Source organism: Canis lupus, chromosome 9 (assembly GCF_011100685.1).
Source record: "Canis lupus familiaris isolate Mischka breed German Shepherd chromosome 9, alternate assembly UU_Cfam_GSD_1.0, whole genome shotgun sequence".
Classification (NCBI taxonomy): Eukaryota; Metazoa; Chordata; class Mammalia; order Carnivora; family Canidae; genus Canis; species Canis lupus.
The window spans coordinates 48,858,143-48,877,321 of NC_049230.1; the positions used below are offsets into that span (position 1 = coordinate 48,858,143).

Here is a 19,179-nt window from a genome sequence, read left to right on the forward strand (position 1 = left end):
AGAAGGTGCGTGACAACCGTCAACGTCCAGAGAACCAGGACGGCCCCGGTTGCCCTTAATGTGTTTGACATTCCCTAGACTCATACAGTGCTCAACCTGCATAACTGTGGGCAGTGGTCCCAAGCGGCATCTCTGCTTCTCCCTTCACCCAGATTCCTCATCTCCTGCCAGGTTTCTGCCCCCACCGCGGCCCCTGTGCTCCTACAGGAGTTCCCCGGGGTCATGAGTTCACCTGCATTTCATCTGCGTTTAGGACGGAGATAGGGCTCTGGCTCACTTTCCAGCCCTCAGGGGCTGCTACTTGCCCCAGCGCTCACTGTTGTTGGAGCAAGTGTGCATGTGCGGGTACACAGAGGGGCAGGGACAGAGCTCAGCTACCCACCCCACCCCGGGGCGGAGTCCCACAGAGAGGGAGGGACAGACATAGGTACCTGAGGCCACATGCGGCTTAACCGGGCCATTCCCACCATGTTGTGTGCTTGCGTCTGGACACCTGGAGGGTCAGCACTGCCCTGGCCACTGTGCTTGCACAGGCACACGCCTGCCGCTCCTGCCGTGGCCGTGACCTCCAGAGTCCCTGGGTCCCTCCCACGGGCAGCGTGCTCACCCAGGCGGCCAGGCGGCCGGCTCCAGCTCCATGCTCTGGAGCTGATGGGCTCCATGCAGCAGCATGCTCTTCTCCTGACTCGGAGAGCAGAATCCTTTCATCCCTTCATCCCTTCATCCCTTCATCCCTTCTTATCCATTCATTCGTTCACCAAGGACTCGGGGGGGGGTGGCTGTTGTGAGCTTGATGACCCAAGGCTCTGGGGACTCAGGGGTAGCTGCGCAGACAGGCTGAGGCTCGGAGGGCCTGGCTCAGAGGTCAGGGCACAGACACCCCAGGACCGTGGCCCCGGGACTCAGAGACGTAGCCAAGGGACCCACGGGAGGCTGAGACTCAGTCCTGTGGCGTGAGCCTCGTCTCCTGAGTCCCTCATCACTCCCATCTGACCAGCTGGGATGTGGCCCGCAGAGGGGAAGGGTCACCTGCCAGTGAGGTGGAGGGGACTGCCTGGGCTTGGGTGTCTGCAGAGCGGGGGCCCCTTCCGCTCACCCCCTGCCTTGTCTTGCTGAGGGACAACCCTGAGGAAAGTGAGAACTTGTCTCTAAATTGGTGGGTGTGAGCCTCCAGATGGGGTGTGCGGAGGGGCCTGGCCCAACCCCGTCACGGCAGGACACCCACGGCCTGGCCATAGGCAGCTGGACTCTCCAGGGCTGCGGGAACTCAGCAAAGCCATTGGAAGGGTGAAGGGGGCCTGGCAGGCGAGGCACCGCCCCCTCCCTGCCCCATCCGTCCCCTGGCTTCCTTCCAGCTTGCCTCACGGCTCCCCCATGCCCCTGTGCCCGAGGCAGGATGCTGGCCTTCACAGTGGAGGCCCCCAGCCCTGGCCCCTGCTCCAGTGCTTGTTGCCTCCTCTCCCGCCAATCCCCCCCACCCCACCCACCCAGAGGCCGGACAGAAGGGACCAGGGCACCTCCAGGGCCCCGCAGCCAGCAGCCTAAGCCGGGCAGGGGACAAGGCCTAGGGCAGTCCACTTGGCCTCCAGCCCCATCTAGTCCGTGTGCTGGCCTGGGGAGTGCCGGGCAGCTGACCCAGTCCACATGCCAGCTGGGCCAGGGGTGAGGTGACTGGAGGGCAGCCTGCCAGAGGCGGCACCACTGGCAGCCCGGCCTCCCCACACTGCCTCCCCCACTGACCCTCGTGGCCCCAAGGGTCCATTGCTGTCCTCTGGGCGCAGATTAGGAAGCTGAGGCCCTGGGAGGAAGGGCTGCTCCCAGGTCACCTGGGGGGCCGGGCAGGGGGCTCCTGGGGCTGACCCTGGGGCTGACCCTGGGCTCCTGCTCCACCTTGTAGGCCAGATCCCGGGGTCCTCCCTGCGTTCCTGTATGTTGGGGGGGCTGGCCGAGGCCACCTCCGAGGGCCCACCTGGGACCTGGGGTTCTGGCTGCTGTTAGAGCCTCAAGTGAGCCTGCCAATCCAAGCATGGAAGTCAGACCCAACGGCCGAAGGTGCGATGGGTCATGGGCGGGGGGTGGGGGGCACCATGTGGGGTTCCAGCTCTGGTTCTTCTCAGGGCCTTGTTGCCCCACTTCTGTACAGCGTTTTGTGCTCTTCCGTCCCCATCTCCCAGCCTAAAAGCCCTCTAGGGAGAAGGATCACACCTAAGTTGGCTCTGTCCCCTGCAGCCGGGGACCCCGGAGCCCCAGACACCACATCCAGGTGGTGTTCTTCTGTTGGCCCCTGAGCCCAGGGGCCACATGCCCCAGGCCCTAGGTGCCACGTGTGCCCTGGCCAGCTCTCCTCCAGAGCCCTGCCCCCTCTGCCCTGCCCCGCCTCCCCCGGGAGCTGTGGCCCTGATGCCGCCCACAGTAGGGACCTGGGAATCCAGCCCAGAGGCCTCACCTCATCTATTTTTAAGCACAAGCCCATGAAAGATTCACAGGCTGCTTTATTTACAGGTGGCGGGATGGAGAGGTCTGAAAACCGGCAGGTTCGGGATGCCTGAGTGCCCCAGGGCAGCCCGGCCTGCTTCCCACAGGCACACCCTCTCCCCCTGCCCCCTGCCCACTCAGGCCAGGCCCTTGGGGCCACCTTCCTTCCTCTCATCCAGCTTGAGGCCTGGCTTCCAGGGATCCTCTCCCCAGGAGGTGAGACGCTGGGATGCCCCCTGAGGGAGCAGGAGGCTCATAGGCGCTCCCCCCACAACCCCCTTCCTGCCCCTGCCCCTGCCCAGCTGTACAACCAGCTGCTCCCTAGCTGGCATCCCTGATCCTGCAGGATGGCTGACTCCCCTTCCTGGGCTTCCATCCTGGTCCCTGGTGCTACTTCCTCCCTGGCAAGTGTGAAGACACTGGGAACCTACCTCCACACAGAAGATGCAAAGTCAGGAGTGGCCTTTGCTGGGCCAGCCTGGGTCATGTGCTCAGGTCATCCCAGCCATGCCACGTGACACTAGTGTCCCAGTTTATAGATAGGGAACCGAGGCTCTGGTGCATTGGGCAAGTGGACTATGGGGCCAAATCTTGAGACTTCAGAGGCTGGGTGCCCCACCCCTGCCCCGGATGCCGTGTGGCGGGGAGGGATCACATCATGCTCACTCTATCTCAGCTGCGGGCATGAAACAGCCTTGGCCCTTCCCTCCAGATGTGTCACCCAACCGGAGAGAACCCTGGAGGCTATGGAGCCCCAGGCTGGCTCCAGCAGGAGGAAGTCGTGGGTGGATGGGCCGGTGGGCAGGTCAGCCTCTGGTGGCTGTGCCTGTGGGAGCCAGCATGTCCCCAGAGTGTCTCCTGTTGCCCGGCACCTGGTACCCAGTGATGGCCCCTTCTCCTGGCGGTGGGCTTCTGTGGGCCTTAGGTGGTGGTGACCACTCAGCTTCAAATGTGTTACCTGGTGTCACATGCTGTGCTGAGCCCCAGAGATGCCCAGGAGAGCTCTCAGCTGTTACCTGGCAGGGACTGGGATGGACTCAGTGATGAACTCACCCAGCACTCCCCTGGGTCATTGTGGGGACCCCGAGCACCCTGACAGGGCCAGACAGGACGCTGGCATGTCCCTGCCCATCAAACCGGGCTTCCCTGCTCTGGTGATGCTCCAGGGCAGAATCTGAGCAGAGCCATGCTGGTCCCTACTAGTTGAGAGCCACTGATTTAAGAGAAAATCTCTTCTCTCCACCAACCCAGAAGATTCTTCAGGGCTTCACCTTCTAGAAGAAAAAGGTTTTGTCAGCTTTTCATTTATTTTTTATATTTTTCTGTAAAGATTTTATTTATTCATGAGAGACACAGAGAGGCAGAGACACAGGCAGAGGGAGAAGCAGGCTCCCTCTGGGGAGCTCGATGTGGGACTTGATCCCAGGACCCCGGGATCACAACCTGAGCTGAAGGCAGGCACTCAACTGCTGAGCCACCCAGGTGTCCCTTATCAGCTTTCCAAACAGGACTTTACAGTATTGAGAATCTCTTTCAGATCTACACCGGAGGAGCCTGATGCCCCCCTCCATGGGCATCTCCAGCTCCCAAGCCCTCCTCCCTTGTCCCATCAGAAGAAAAGTGTTTTTTCTTTCAACATTTCCCCAGGAGAAAATTGGGGACGATGGTGAGATTGGGTAACAGACTGTCTGTGTGAGGCCCCAGCGGTGTGGCCAGAACCACTGCCCACCTGGGAACTCGCGGATAGGGTAGTCCCACGGCACCTGGCAGCCCCTGGGCAGCAGGTGTGGGGCACAGTGACCTCCCCTGTCACTCCAGTGGGGTGAGTGTTACCTCTGGGAGGCCATCTTCCACCTGTAAAACGGGGATGCATTTGCCGGGAGTACCTACTGCACGCCGGGTATCCTTCTCAGTGCTGGTCATACACCCGCGAACAAGACAGATGGGTCCCAATGAAGGTGCCCTCTGACCGGGGTCAGTGAAGCTCAGCAAACGCACAAACCTACACACATGTCACCAAGTCACAGGAAGTGCTAGGAAGGGGTTCTGGTGAGGCAGGACAAGGTGGGTGACCTACATGGAGGGGTCCCCCTGGAAAGGGTGCTGCTCAGGGACCAGAAGGGAGTAAAGGGGCCCTGGGTAAAGTGGCCCTTTCTGCCCTGCAGGGGTGTGAGGCCTGGATTCCGTTCATCTGGTCGGTGGAGGTCCGCTGAGGGTCAGCAGCAGGCACTGCTTACAGCTAAGAAGCCCAACGTGATCCAGGCTCCACCCCGCTGCCGGCCACACCTCTGAATGCAGGCTACCCACTCCCACCCCCCCACATGCTCTCCTCAGGTCTTGCTACCCGCCTGCCCAGGGGCCCATAAATCCTACAGCCTGCAGGCTGGGCGGGGCCAGCGCCCCATCCCTGAAGGGCTCCAGGCTTTCTCTGGAGGAGCAGCGGGAGAATGTTGCAAGAGTGGAAGAGGCCAGTGGGCATATTGACAGTGACACAAAGCCATGGACCCACAGACAGATGAAGACCCAGCTGAGACACTCTCAAGGTCCCACTGAGAGACGCCACCAGTATACCATGGCTGAAGCGATCTCCCCCAAGGCGCAACGCTGGGAGCATCTGTGAACAGGCTGCCACACCCATGCAGGGAACCCCACCTCCCATAGAGCCACGGGTTCCCATGTATCTCAAAAGCCAAGCTTCTGTATTTGTGGGCAAAACCAGATCTGTTTTGGGGGCCGTCAGTAGAGTATTTCGGTAACAGGTTGCCTCAGCATCTAAGAAACCCAAGAGACCCATAAGATACTTCCTGATGCCCTTCGGAGTGCCAGGCATACCTCGGCATTCTGGAAAGCAGACACAGGACCGCCAGTCAGAGGGGAGGACACGTGCTGCCCCTGCCCCTGGACGCTGACCTGCATGCCCAGGCGGGGCTCTCCTCCCATCCCAGGCCCTGGCAGATGGCTGAACTGACGTGAATGCAATCACCCGGTATCTGCTCCTGGCCCCCGGTGACACATTGTTCCTGGCACCCAGAGCAGGCACCCTCAGCCAGGCTCAGAAACCTGTTCCATTCCTAGTGCCTCCGCCAGGAATCTGCGTATGCCCACCAGGCTCTGCTGAGGGCCGGCTGGGTCTCCCTGCAACCGTACCAGGGTACCCGAAGGAGGTGACGCAGGTGGCCCAGGTGGCCCAGGTGGCAGTCATTCGGGCAAGGTTCAGGGTCTCCTTTGTGTGGCTGGCTGGTGACCCGGCTGCCACCGGTCGCGTCCTTGGGTCGCCTTTAGAAGCATGCTTCTGGGCTCAGGGGCCGCGGGGATGTGGGCAACAGGAGGCAGGGCGCGCGGCAGAGGCCCAGACTGTGGCGTGGGGGGCGGTGCCAGAGTTCAGGCTAACCGGCTGCGGGGGCCGCAGGGGGGGTGGGGGGGGCGCCGCCAGGAGCCAGGTGACCCAGGGGCCGGCCCGGGCAGGGGGAGTGTCGCGGGGCGGGGCGGGGCGGCCCCCGGGGACCGCGCGGCCGCCGGGCAGTCGCGGGGCGGGGCGCGCCTCACCTAGCAGCTTCCTGGGCGCGCTCGCTCCCCTCTCCGCCCCGGGCCGCCCCGCCCCTCCGCCGGCGCAATAAGGGGCGCGGGCGCGCGGGAGGAGGCCAGCTGTCGCCAGCCCACCCGTCGTCCTCGCGCCTGCCCGGGGAGCGCGGAGAGGGAGCCGGGGCCGGCGCCGCCGTCGGGGCTCCGGGGACCGGCGGCCAGGGCGCGGTCTGGGCGCGGCGGGGTCATGGAGCTGTGGCCGTGGGTGACCGCGGCGCTGCTGCTGCTGCTGCTGCTTGTGCAGCTGAGCCGCTCCGTCAGGTTCTACAGCAGGATCACTCTGTACTGCGCGCTCTGCGTCCTGGCCTCCACCGCCGCCTCGGTCGTCTGCCTGCTGCGCCACGGCGGCCGGAGCGTGGAAAACATGAGGCAAGGGGGCCGGGGCCGGGGCCGGGGGCCGGGGGCCGGGCTGGGGCGGGGCGGGGCGGGGCGGGGAGCGCCGGGCGGGGTCGGGGTGCGCGGGGACTGCGACGGCGGGGAGGGGGGACAGTGCCGGCTGCGGGGGACAGTACCAGCCGCGGCGGGGACGGCGCCGGGGCGGAGCGGGGCGCGGGCCGCCGCCCGCTTCCGCTTCCCTAACTTTCTTCTCTCGCGTCTCTCCTTCCTGCCCCGCCCGCGGCTCGCGGGGCTCCCGCGGCTCCGGGGCTCTCCAGCCGCGCAGCGGGGAGAGCGCGGCGGGGGCGGGCACGTGTCCGCGGGAGCCCACGTCACAATGTCTCCGCGCCCGGCCGAGGCCCCGGCGGGGCGCGATCCCCGAGGGATTTAAACAGTGTGTCAGTATCCGGCGCGGCGCCGCCGCGTCCTTGAGCCCCGCCAAAGGGCCCGCGGGACGCGCAGGGCGTTCGGGGCGCGGTGGCGGGCGGCGGAGCGGCGCGCGGGGAGGCTGGGCGGCGGGCCAGCTGGGAGGGGCGCCACCGGCCCCGCCCGCGGGGAAGGAGCAGCCGCCGGCCGGGCTCGCCCCTGGGGAGCTTTGCTGGAGCACCGCCCTGCCTGGACCGGGCTTTACAGCCAGGCGTGCCTGTCCTCTGCGCGCCCCCTCCTGCCACCCGCCAGGTGATAAATGCACCTGTGCTCCGTTTCGGCCTGGAGCCCCGCCTTCCCTGCGGGGCCCCTGAGAAGGTAAGAGGCTCCGGGAAGCTTGGGCCCTTGAGGTCCAGCCTCACGGTGGAAGGAAGGCAGAGGTGGCTGGGATCCTTCAGTGGACACCTCTGTGGCTGGTGGGTGTGGGGCGGAGAGGTCAGGCAGGCCTCAAGAGTTGGGGGCCTCTCTGGGTCAGGTGCTAAGGGGCGGGGGCTTCTTCCTGCCTTCTCTCCCGGTTTCTGGTCCCAGGAGGGATGTTGCCAACATTTCTCTCTGTGGCTTTTGCAATGGCTTCTTGGCTGTGGCCTGCCGTGGGGACAGAGGTCCCTGAGCAACCAGTCCCCTGCATGCTCACAGGGGCAGCGGGTGAGGGGTGCTGACTTTATGCCAACTCTGCCCTGTCCATCCAGCCAGCGGGTGCTGTCGGGACTGGCCCTCGCCGGGTCCCCTGGACCCTGTCTTCAGGGGTTTGTGGCTTTCCTGTAGTACCCAGAGTAGGTGAGGACTCAGTGGACTTGCTCATGGGTCTCTGGTGCCCCTGCCCACCTCCAGCATGGTCCAGGCCAGCATCCCAGGGAGTGCCGACCCCAGGGACAGCCCCTGTGTGGCCCTTCTGGTAGTCTAACCGCATGGAATGGCCCTGGGGAGGGGAGGACCTGTTTCCAGGGAGTTCCTCCAAGCTGGGCCAACACCACTCTGGGGTGGGGGCGCCTGAGGCAATGCACCTCTCTGGAGGTTGGGCCTTACGTTAAGGTCCTAGGGTCCCCTGCAGGCAGCAGGCTCACAGCTGGAGCCTCCTCTCAGCCCTAGCTGGGGGCTGGCCTCAAGGCAGGGTGAGGGGTGTGGGTTCAGGGAGCGACAGGCTGATGGGCTTCTTGGAGGCAGCGCTGCCCTCCTAGAGCCAGGCCTGTGGACAGCACATCTGGTTCTGAGGCCTCGGGAAGGCCTGAGTCTAGCCGTCCTGCGGCGTGGGTGGAGAGCTGGGCCCAGAGCAGGTTTTCAGCAGCAGTGACCGGAAAACCAGGAGGTGACCCTCCTTTACACACTGTGTCATCAGACGGCCTCTTTATGAGCAGCTTCCTTGTCTTTTTAAAGGACTGACTCAGGCCTCAGAACTTCCCAGGGATCAAGTCGGCAGTCCCCAGTTCCCTTTTTGATCAGGCCTTCCCTTGGCCTTGCACCTCTGGCCCCTGGTGTTGGCTCTCAGTCCCAGTCTCACCTGAGATTCTGGTCCCCCCCAGGGACCCTAGAGGCTCTGAGAGGACTCAATAGAAGCTTCCTACTGCTTTCCCACGCCGGGGCAGCTCCCAGACTTGGCTCTGTGAAGGGGCCACCCCAGGACACTGACAGGTGACAGCAGGTGCTCTTCTCCCCGGGGAGGGGTCACAGCCCCCTTCCCCTGGACCCCTAGATCCCACAGGGAAGGGTCACAGTGATGACTCTCAAGACCCCCCGCCGGCTGTAGCTGAAGTGGGGGTGCCGGTGGGGCATGCTGGGGGCAGGAAGTCCCCCACGGGGCAGGCCGGTGGTGGGGGGGAGCTGCTGCATTGCCCCGGGACAGGACCCAGGAGACTGGAGGCGGAGGTGCCTGAGGGGCTGAGCAGAGGGTCCCCACTCCCTTGTTGCGGCCCCTCCAGGTACCCCCTCCACTGTCTGTCCTGACCCCCCAGCGCCCCGGGGCATCTGGCTGCTCCTCTCCAATCCCGCCAATGACCCCCCTCCCTGGACGCCATTGTCTCTCCTCTCACCTCCTGCCTCCACTGCGGGCACAGATGGAGGGTTGGAGGTGCCGCCTGAAGCTAAGGCCTCCTGAGCGGCGGGAGGAGGGAAGAGGCTGTCCTCTGGAGTCCCCAGAGCTAGGAGGTGGTGGAGATGGGGTGCAGACCCACCAGCAGTGACTCCGCAGGACACGGTCTGTGCTTCCCCTTGCCCACCCAGCACGAGGGCGGGGCGGTGCCAGGGCGGCCATGGGACCCAAGACCCGGGCTCTGGGTGCCTGGAGTTGGGGGAGCAGCCCTGCTCTGTCCCCTCCCTGCTTTCATGTCTGAGCAGCCGCAGGCCAGGCCCTCGCTAAGGAGGCCTTTGCCTGCTAGAGTCCAGCTCTGAGGGTACAGGGAACAGTGATGGGAACAGAAGAGCCGAGGAGACTCTGACCCGCTGGGGGCTGAGACCAAGGATCCCTCCAGGCTGGCTGGGGCCTGTGTATCAGGCTTGGGTGGAGTATGAGACCACGTTTTCTCACCCCAGGAGGCAGATGCCCTTTGCCAGAGACAAGTGTGAGATTGCTCTGTGTGCGTGAACGTTGAGTTTGGCTGCAGGATCAGGAAACCCTAGTGACGGCCTCCTCACTGGAGGCATGAGCTTTTTGTGCATGGAAGGAGACCAGAGCGGGGCGGCCCGGGTGCATGGAGAGCTTCCAGCCCCTTCCATCCTGTGGCTCCCCTGTGCTCAGGGACCAATATGCCACTGCTACGGCAGGGCCTTGGGGCTGGACTGCCTGCTTCTGCATTCTCCCAAATGGCTGGGATGCAAATAGTGGGTGGACAGCTCTCCACTTCCAGGCAGGTGGGGCAGCGAGGCTCTTCCGTTTGTGCAGCCCGTGAGGAGGCTCCAGCAGGGAGGAGAGGGGATTGCTCCCGTCAGAGTCTGGCTTCTTAGCCAGCGCTCCAGCCACTCCGTAGTTTGTGCCCTGGGGAGGGCATGGATGGGGACCCAGTGCAGTCCGGGAGCCCCGTGGCACGTGGGGGCTGGCCAGGGATCCTGGTTTTGCCAGAGGGTCTGCCTTTGTTTCTCTTGGAGTAGGATGGCCAGTGGCAGACTCCCTTCCCTGGATGTGCTCCTGCAGGCCCAGAAACCAGAGCTCCCCGCAGTCCTGAACATCCTGGGTCAGCTCTGAACATCCTGGCTTGCTGGCCCTACCCTGTCCCCAGGCTCCTGCTCGCCCCGGACTGCCCTTCTTACCCGCCGTGGGGTTCTGCTCAGGCTGGAAACCCCACCCCACCCCAGGGATGTCCCCTCTTTGTGCTCCAGCTTGTAAGACACTTGTTGGAAAACATTCCTGCTCTGCCAGGTGTCTCTCTGGGGCCTCCTATTCCCCGAGCAGATTGGTGGCTCTGTGTGGCCTTCCTGGCAGGGGTATCCCCAGGTGAGCCCCACTGAGGACCACCCAGAGGGGTCTGGCTGAGGACTGGCCTGCCTCAGTTAAAACAGCCACCCGCTGGGATAGTAATGTAGCCCAAGGCCAGGGGCTGAGGGCAAAGGTCAGCAGGTGGCCAGGGCCTGGCCTTGAACTTCTTCCAGCTGCCTGGAGTCTGTGGAACAGATGGCTGGGGGCTCTTGTGCCACCTACTCTGGGTTCCTCTTATCTGCTTGTGACCTCATCATCACAGTTGCCCCTGGGGGTCTCAGCGTCCTGGATTCAATCTCCTTTCACAGGCTGGAATGGAACCTTGGTGGGGGGCTGGGGTCAAGCACAATACCCAAGGTCATGGCTAGTGAGCAGGGACCAGGATCTGATCTGTCTCACCCAGAGCCTGGGAAGGGCCTGGGTGTCCTCAGGCTGAGCACAGAAAGTCCAAGGAGGCTGGATGGGAGTGAGCCTGGGCTCCCATGGGCTCCTGTGGGCTCCTGTGGGCTCCCGTGGGCTCCAGCAGGATCCGTGGTGTTTACTGTGCTCAGGTGTTCTCAGCGGTTCAAGTCTGGGGTTAAGTAGAGGGCTCCTGAGAAAGATCCAGGGGTGGCCAGGGCATCCCATCTGCTTGAGGACTGGTCCTGCTCGGGGAGGCTAGGGGGAGTGGGGGGGAGGCTTGAGGTGTAAAGGTGACACCAGCCCCCCACCTGGCTACTGGCAGCAGTGCTTCTGGAAAGTCAGGCCCTCAGCCCACCCCAGGCCGCTTGGGCTTCAGGTAACCTTGGTTCCACCTTCGCTAGCCTCCCCTGGGGAATTGGGGACTAGAGTAGTGTGACCTGTCTTGGGGCCAGCGCCAGGGACACCTGCTTCAAGCTCTGGGGCCCTGGCTTCTGATGGGGCAGCCCCCCAGCCCTGCGGCTGGCGGAGGGGCAGTCAGGTGAGGTAGACAGTCAGGGCACAGTGGCGGCTGCTGTAGGCTGGCTGAGGGGACAGCGTCACCACCATCCCTGCTGGGTGGGGTCTACAGGGCCTTGGGGAAGGGAAAGAACGTAGCTTTTGCAATTCTGGAATTCCATCATGCAATCCTGGATCCTCACCGCTCCTCCGGCATGTCCTTTACCTGGGGTTTTTCACTTGTTTTCCAAAAACCAGGTTAGGAGGCGGATTCCCGCCATCCCAGCTTCCCTGCTGTGAGACCTCTAGCAAGTGGCCTAACTGCTTAGCCTAGACACCCCTCATTTGTGGGGTGGGTGTCCCGAGTGTGCCCACCTTGTGGGGCTGCCCTCTGAACAAAACTGAGGGCTCCTGTCACACCCTCGGCACAGCGCAGGGGAGGGAGCACTCCCACCTGCCTCCACGTTGTAAGTGTGCTCTTCCTTCCCCCAGCAGGGACCCTCCAGGCTTTGTCTCCCAGGCAGGGCCTGCTGGGCACCCAGAAACATGTGCTGCCTGCAGGAACTGCAGCAAAGCTTGGTTTGCTTCTTCTCACATTGAGAAAACTGTTAAAATGATAGACTTTCTCAACACTTTTACTAAAAACCTTGAAACTGTGACAAGAAGAAGGCAGGTGGGCGGGTATGGCCTGCAGAGAATGCTTTGTCCCCTCTAGGACTAGGGGTGCCCTTCTTGGGCAGCAGTGGCTGGCGTGTGTTCTGGGTCGCGCAGATGCATCCCTCTTGCAGGTGTGCAGAGCATGCTGCTCTGTGCCCTGCCGCCCTGGGCTGCCCACTGGCGGACATCTCTGCACAGGACCTCCCAGTTCCAGAAAAACCAGTTTGCAGTCAATCCCTTAAATTAAATATGCAAAGAAATCCAAATAGGAAGTAGAGAAGAATCCTGGAGATGGATGGTGGGGACGACTGCACAACCGTGTGGGTGGATTTAATGCCAATGATCGGACATTTAAAAACGATTGAAATGTTGGGGTGCCTGGGTGGCACAGTCAATGAAGCGTCTGCCTTGGGCTTCAGTCATGATCCCGGGGTCCTGGGGTGGAGTCCTACGTGGGGCTCCCGGCTCAGTGAAGAGCCTGCTTCCCCCTCTCCCTATGCCCTTCCTTCCTGCTCATGCTCTGTCTCAAATAAATAAAATATTAAAAAATAATTAAAATCATAGACTTTATGTGACATATATTTTGCCATAATTTGGAGAGAGAGAGAGAGAGAGAAGCCAGCAGGTGCCTCCAGCAGAGAGAACGCGCTCCTTGGCCAGCAGGAGGCGCTTGTGACCTGTCACTGCAGGACTTGGCGTCCAGGCCTCACTGGCTCCACCCCACCTCTTCCCACACTGGGACATTCAGACCCTTTCAGATTTTTCTTTTTTAAGACTTTATTTTTAAGTAATCCTTTCGCCCCACGTGGGGCTTGAACTCACAACCCGGAGATCAAGAGCCACACTCTCCACTGGCTAAGCCTGCCGGGCGCCCCTTAGAAGAGACCACGCTAGGGATCCCCAGGTGGCTCAGTATTTTAGCGCCTGCCTTCGGCCCAGGGCGTGATCTCGGAGTCCCAGGATCGGGTCCCACATCAGGCTCCCTGCATGGAGCCTGCTTCTCCCTTTGCCTGTGTCTCTGTCTCTCTCTCTGTGTCTCTCATGAATAAATAAAATCTTTAAGAAAAAAAAAAAAAAAAGAAGAGACCACGCTGGAGGATTGCAGGCCTGCCTGCCTTGTGCCTGCCTTAGGATCAGATCCTGAAAGAGGGACCAGATTTCTTTTCTTCTTTTTTTAAGATTTATTTATTTGAAAGAGCACACACAGCAGGGGAAGGGGCAGAGGAGCAGGGAAGCAGCCTTCCCCTGGAGTGCAGGACCTGCAGCTCCATGTGAGACTCCGTCCCACAATCCTAAGCATGACCTGAACCAAAACAAGCGTGGACTCTCCATGGACGGTGCCACCTGGGCCCTTGGAGGCAGGGCGGCCGCTCAGCTTGTTCCGCGAGTCTGGGGCCTGGTGAGGGGTGGGGACGGACTGGGTGGGTCAGGCCCGATCTGGCCGCGGCTGGCAGATCCTGGGGAGGACGGCTGGTCTAACGGTGCAGGCAGCCCTGAGCCTCGGTGTCCCCATCTGTGACAGGATGATGGTAACTGCCCTCTCACAGGAGCTCTGTTCTGTGAAAGGGGCACAGCTGAGGGAGAGGCTGGCTTTTCAGACGTGGAAGGACAGATCCCAAGGGGTTGGCCCCCAGGAGGCCTGGAGGGACCCAATCCACAGGCACTGGGTGCAGGGGCTGCAGGACAGGAGGCCCATGTATCTCGGGATAGAGTCTGGGAAGAACACGTTCTGGGGACGGATGGAGGGGACGCCCCTGAATGTGCACCGAGCAGCACTTAAGTCGGTACATTCTGGGCCATGTGCATTTTACGATGATTTAAAAAAGCCAGAGTCTGGCTTTGAGCCTGTCCTGAATCCGCTCTGTCCAGAGGCGTCTCCAGGCCCTGCGTGGCTACTCCCCCTCCTGCAGAAAGTGGAAATCTCTCCCCTGCCACGAGGACTGTTGGCGAGATCAGATAACGGGGGCTCGGGAGCGGGGGAGGGAGGGCTGCCCGAACCTCTGTGACAGCAGAACAGCTCTGGGCCGGAACCCCTTGGCCCAGTGGGTGGCATATGTGCAGCCCCCTGCCTCCCACAGGGGATGGGCAGGGAGGGTTTACAGAGCACCAAGCCCCAGGCCTTGGGCTCCATCACCCTGCAGGCTGACCCTTAATGGAGCCTGTTCCAGTAGGAGCACTGTCCCCGCTGCGCTCTCCAGGACCAGCCAGCACCTGCAGATGTGTCCCCACACACAGAGCCATTCAAGCCTGCCAATGAGGCCTGGATGTGGCCCCAGGAGGTCGTGATGCTCTGGGGCAGATCCTTAGGGCGCCAGGGCTGGAAGGGCTGCAGACTTGAAGCCAGGGAGGCCCAGGCCCACACACACCTGGCTCCCTGACTCTCTCCATCACCCCGGGCAGTCATTCAAGCTGTAGGCCATGAGAAGGGGAGGGTGGGGTTGCTCCGAGGACAGGGGTAGGGGTGTAAGCCCTGGCTGGCTGTGCTCCTCTCATCGGGGTGGCTCTTCTCCTTCTTCCCAAGCAATCTTCAGCCCCTGCAAAGCTCTGCACTCGCTATGGCTGCCTTCTCCCTGGGGTGGCACTGTCCTGCAGGGATGGTCCCTTCCCTTGGCCGGGCCTCCTTCCCCAGGGCGTGTGGGTGGGGGCCCATGACCTCTGCAGGGGTGCAGGGATCTCTCTCTCTCTGTCTCTGTTGGGTTTTTTATTTTCTTACTTTTTAATGATTTTACAAGTAATCCCTACCCCCCACAGGGTTTGGATCTATAACCCTGAGATCAGGCATCATACCAACCGAGCCAGCCAGGCACCCCTCCGTGTTGGGGTTTGGGTCACTGACACGGAGACCCAGCCTAGCCCCGGTCCCTTTCCAGCTGCCCCTGGCTGAACAAGCAAGGGTGTGGGGTGAGGGCAGGGCAACGCAGTAGGTCCCCGGAAAACAGATGTACAAGTGGATGCCCTCCCCTTTGCCAGGGGTCCAGCACCTGGAGGCCTCGCCCCTTCTGTGCTTGATCCTCCGTGTTCCTGCCAGCACGGGGGAGATGGGGCAGCTCGCACTGTCCCCTGAGGGATGGGACCTAGAGGCCTTTGGGGGGAAGGTGAATTCAAGGCCGTGCACAGCCCATGAGAGGGCTTGCCAGGGCTCCGTCTGCGGTGCGGGGGGGGGGGGCTGTCTCTTTACTGTGGCTCTGTCCCCAGGCCGGAGCCCAAGATGGAGTGCAGGGCTGTGGGGCCCCTCTCACTGACCACGTCTCCCCTCAGGATCATCCAATGGTTTGTCCTGAGCTTCAAGTATGTATTTGGCCTTCGTTTCGAGATAAAGGGTCGCCAGAAGCTGGAGTTGGACCACCCCTGTGTCATCATTTCTAACCACCAGAGCATCCTGGACATGATGGGTAAGCCAGGGCTGCAGGGGGGCTGCTGGGGGAACTTGGGGGGTTGCTTCAGAGAGGTGGAGCCTGGGCCTGGATGAGCTGGGGGGCCAGGAGGGCAGACCCAGGCCCGGGGGACATGACAGCTCTCTGTGTGCCTGATGCTGGGTCCAGGGCTCTGCCTCTCACCTGGCACTGGGAGCTCTGCTTCACCCCTCCCTTTACATGCAGGGTGACAGGCTGAGAGGCCAAATGGCTTGGCCAGGTAGCCAGTGGGAAGGCATGACCCGGCCCAGGCCTGTTGGTGGTCGAGGCACGGGGCTGGTTCTCTCCATCTTGGGGAGGTGGCTGCCAGGCTCTGAGCATGACCCCCACCTGCCTGGGGCCCCGTGGCCACCTGCAGGCCTTATGGAGGCCCTACCCGAGCGCTGTGTGCAGATCGCCAAGCGGGAGCTGCTCTTCTTGGGGCCTGTGGGCCTGATTATGTACCTCGGGGGCATCTTCTTCATCAACCGGCAGCACTCCAGGACCGCTGTCACCGTGATGGCCGATGTAGGCGAGCGCATGGTCAGGGAGAATGTGAGTGTGGGGCTCGGGGCCTGCGTGGCTATGTAGATGCTCCAACTCTGGGCACACAGAGGTCAGGGGCAGGGCTGTGCATGAGCCAGGTGGGTGGTGGTCTCAGCTGAGAATGGGGCTCCCCAGGAGGGGGGCTCCCCAAGAGGGGATGGCGGCCTGGGACTGCTACAGCTGCCTCCTCTCCCTCTCCCTGCAGCTCAAAGTATGGATCTATCCTGAGGGCACACGGAATGACAATGGAGACCTGCTACCTTTCAAGAAAGGTGCCTTCTACCTGGCCATCCAGACCCAGGTACTTCAGGGCACTGCCTCCCAGAGGGTCCAGGGGGACTTAAAGCTGGAGGCGACTGCCTAGCCAGGCTAGGGCCACCGGGGCTCACAGAGCACCTCCCACCAGGCAGGCACAGGGCCTTATGGCCCCTGCAGCACCTGGTTTCTGACCTGCTGGGGGGAAGATCTTTGGGCCCTTTCCCCACCCTGAGCATCAAGGCTGGTGCCTGAGCAGGTCCAGCAACCAGGTACCATCACACTTGTCACCTGGGGGCTGGCGCCTGGGGCTTCAGCACCCCCGCCCCCGTAGCCAGCCAGGCAGGGCCCCCAGAAGGCAGAGGCTGTGGGCCTACTTGCTGGGAGCTCTCAGGAAGGCCAAGTGCTTGTTCGGTGCTGTGGGCCGCAAGCTGGGGCAGGGCTGGGGCAGGGCTGGGGCAGGGCTGGGGCAGGGCTGGGAAGCCCCGTGAGCAGGACCCGAGCTGGGGGCAGGGCTGGACAGAGCGAGCTGCAACTGTGTGGTGGGCCTCTGTAGGTCACTGGGCCTGGACCTCCGCGTGGGTCTCCACCCAGGAGGCGCTTGGGGTGAGGCCGGGACGGGGGAGTGTGCCCATGCGCCGGCAGTGCGCCCTGGTGGGTGGAGGGTGCCCTGTTCCACTCCGGGTGCTGTTGGGGGAGCTTGTGCAGGGAAAAGTCATTGTCAGCGGCCAGGGTAGGGGCTCCGTCCTGCCCAATGCGGGTCTGCCCCCCACCCTCCACCCCGGAGCCCCCGTGGCGCTGCTTCTGCGCTCCCACTGTGCCGGTGGCCTCTGGCGCCCCCTGGTGTCGGCCCTGAGCTGGGCCAGGTGCAGCTCTCCCTTCAGAGGCAGCCAGCTGCGCCCCTGGGGGGTGGGGAAACAGGGACGGGTGGAGGACCCTGGGCCTGCGGGAGGTGGGGGGCACCTTGCCACACGCCGGGGGCTGCCGGGAAAGGAGGGAGGACGCGGTGGCTCTGCTGGGGTCTGGTGGTCTCCCCCCCAGGGCCTCCCAGACTGCAGCCTACCTACCCAGGTCCCAGGCCTCATCCCTACTGGTACCAGGGAGAGGCTCCCTGACTGCCAGGGTTAATGATCACCCTAGGTGTCCCCTCCCCCCTGCCCGGCTTAAGGATGGGGGAGGGGTGGGCAGAAGGGCCAAAGTAACCTCTGCCTAAACTGTAGGGGAGGGGGGGCACAGACATGACTCATGGACATGTGCCAGCCCAGGAAGGCTTCCTGGTGGAGGGGATGCTTGAGTGAAGGTGTGCAGGGTGAGTTTGTGGAGTGCTGGGGGCAGCTGGAGGCGGGCAGGGGGCAGGGGGCAGGTCCGGCTGTATTCCTGGAAGGCACCAGCGTAAGAAGCAGCACCTCGGGGTGATCATTAACCCAGGGCATGAAAGGTGTCCCTGGCCCAGGGGTCAATGCGTGGAAGGGCCTGGAGGCAGGTAGGTGGCAGGGCGGGGCCACCCCTGCTAGCTGGTCCTTGGGGCTTGCATGTCCTCAGGCAGCACGGCTTCCCGCCCACAGGTGCCTATCATCCCCATCGTCTACTCCAGCTTCTCCTCCTTCTACAACCCCAAGACGAAGCTCTTCAGCTCAGGTAGCGCCCCAGCCCCTGCATGCACATGCAGCCTGGCTCATGCTTGCTTACTAGGATGCCCAGGCCCCTGATGGGACAGTTCCCATTTCTGGGTGGTCACTGTAGGCCACTGACCAATTGGTGAGTGAAAGGAGGCAGGAAGGATCCGGAATTGCAGCTGCAAGCTGAGCTGGGCAGTCATGGGCCCGCTTCCCAGCAGAGGGGCCTAGGGTACCCGAGTCCATGCACTGTGGCACAGGCTGGGTAGTGCTCCCAGGTGCCCAACGCTGTGGAGCTCGGGGGCCACTCCCAGCCCTCCTGGTCCTGGCCCTCAATGTGGGCTCCTAGGGCCTGGGTGGGAGGGTAGGGTCAAAGGTCGAAGGGCAGCGCGGGGCGGGGCGGGGGGGGGGGGGGAGGAGCCGGGCTGCGTCCTCCCTCATCTAGGCCACCATGGAAGATGGGGGGGGGGCCGGGAAGCGGTGGGGGACACTTCTGGGGGAGGGAATGCTCTGTACCCTGGGTGGGGCCCCGTCAGGGAGCATGTGGCTGTCAGAACCCACCAAAGGCAGACTTAGAAGCTAAGTGTTTGATTACGAGGATTATTGTCAATTAAAAACCAACACCTGAGACCAGGGTGTCCAAAATGGAACCAGGCTTGGTTCCTGGCCTGGGCCTTGGGCTGCTGCACAGAGAAAACCAGCAGGTGGCGGAGGAGCAGAAGGGCACTGGAGCAGGGACAGGAGGCTGCAGGGGTGCCAGGGCAGCAGGCCTGGGTCAGGTGGCCAGGCACTGATGCAGCTCACCCCCAATAGGAACAATCAGGGTGGAGGTGCTGGATGCCATCCCCACCAGCGGCCTCACAGTCGCAGACGTCCCCAAGCTTATGGACACCTGCCACCAGGCCATGAGGACCACGTTCTTCCGCATATCCAAGATCGCCCAGGAGAATGGGGCCACTGCGAGGCAGGGCTCCTAGGCAGCCCAGTAGCCGAGGCCTGGCTGAGGCAGGGCCTGGCTAGAGATGGGACAGAGGAACCTCCTCCCTGCCCTGACAGCTGAACATCACTGTGTCCTACTGCTGAAGGTCCCCCAGCTTTCCTCTGGGCCCCGGATGCAGGTCCTGTCCCTGGTCCTGACGTCCCCCAGAGGAAAGTCTGGAGCCTTCCCCAGAAGCCCATCCTCATGCCTCAGGGACCCGGGAGCAGGCCTGGGGCCCAGTGGGGCTGGCGGAGCAGGGCTAAACTACATGGCCTGGGGCCTCCGGACGATTGGCCAGAGTCTGGGCCTGCAGGCTGCATGGCCAGCCCCGGCCCTTGGGGAGAAGTGGGACTCTGGAGGTGAGGGGCACACATCAGTCTTGTGCAACCTGGACCTCAGGGGAGCCTGGGAGCAAGCCTGCCAGACACTGCACTCCGTCCGTGTTTTTTAATAAATGAAGTCTCCGAGTGCCTGGTGAGCTGTGGTCACTTGGGGCGGGTGGGTGGCACAGCGCCCGGGGCTGCCGCGCCCCCGCTGGGGCTGCACTGTGGGAGCCTCTCCGTCCCTGGCGCC

General features: G+C 63.0%; 1 protein-coding gene and 1 long non-coding RNA gene across 3 annotated transcripts; one reads left to right on the plus strand and one right to left on the minus strand.

Annotated features, from left to right (window-relative positions):
* Positions 1-5,153: 5,153 nt before the first annotated feature.
* LOC102151407 lies at positions 5,154-5,887 on the minus strand. The gene is made up of 2 exons (XR_005364804.1): positions 5,459-5,887; positions 5,154-5,316 (listed from the first exon to the last, which is right to left on the minus strand). It is a non-coding gene; the product is annotated as an uncharacterized LOC102151407 (long non-coding RNA).
* A 246-nt stretch (positions 5,888-6,133) lies between these two features.
* On the plus strand, positions 6,134-19,077 carry AGPAT2 (1-acylglycerol-3-phosphate O-acyltransferase 2). Of its 2 annotated transcripts, none has more exons than XM_038548749.1 (6): positions 6,134-6,426; positions 15,077-15,210; positions 15,590-15,765; positions 15,962-16,057; positions 17,577-17,649; positions 18,441-19,077. In XM_038548749.1, exons 1-6 carry the CDS (start codon positions 6,245-6,247, stop codon positions 18,602-18,604), a joined length of 825 nt encoding a protein of 274 aa, XP_038404677.1. In that variant the 5' UTR covers positions 6,134-6,244; the 3' UTR covers positions 18,605-19,077. The 2 variants fall into 2 exon arrangements, with proteins under 2 accessions (XP_038404677.1, XP_038404678.1); XM_038548750.1 differs by lacking the exon at positions 6,134-6,426 and adding an exon at positions 6,972-7,176.
* Positions 19,078-19,179: the final 102 nt, after the last annotated feature.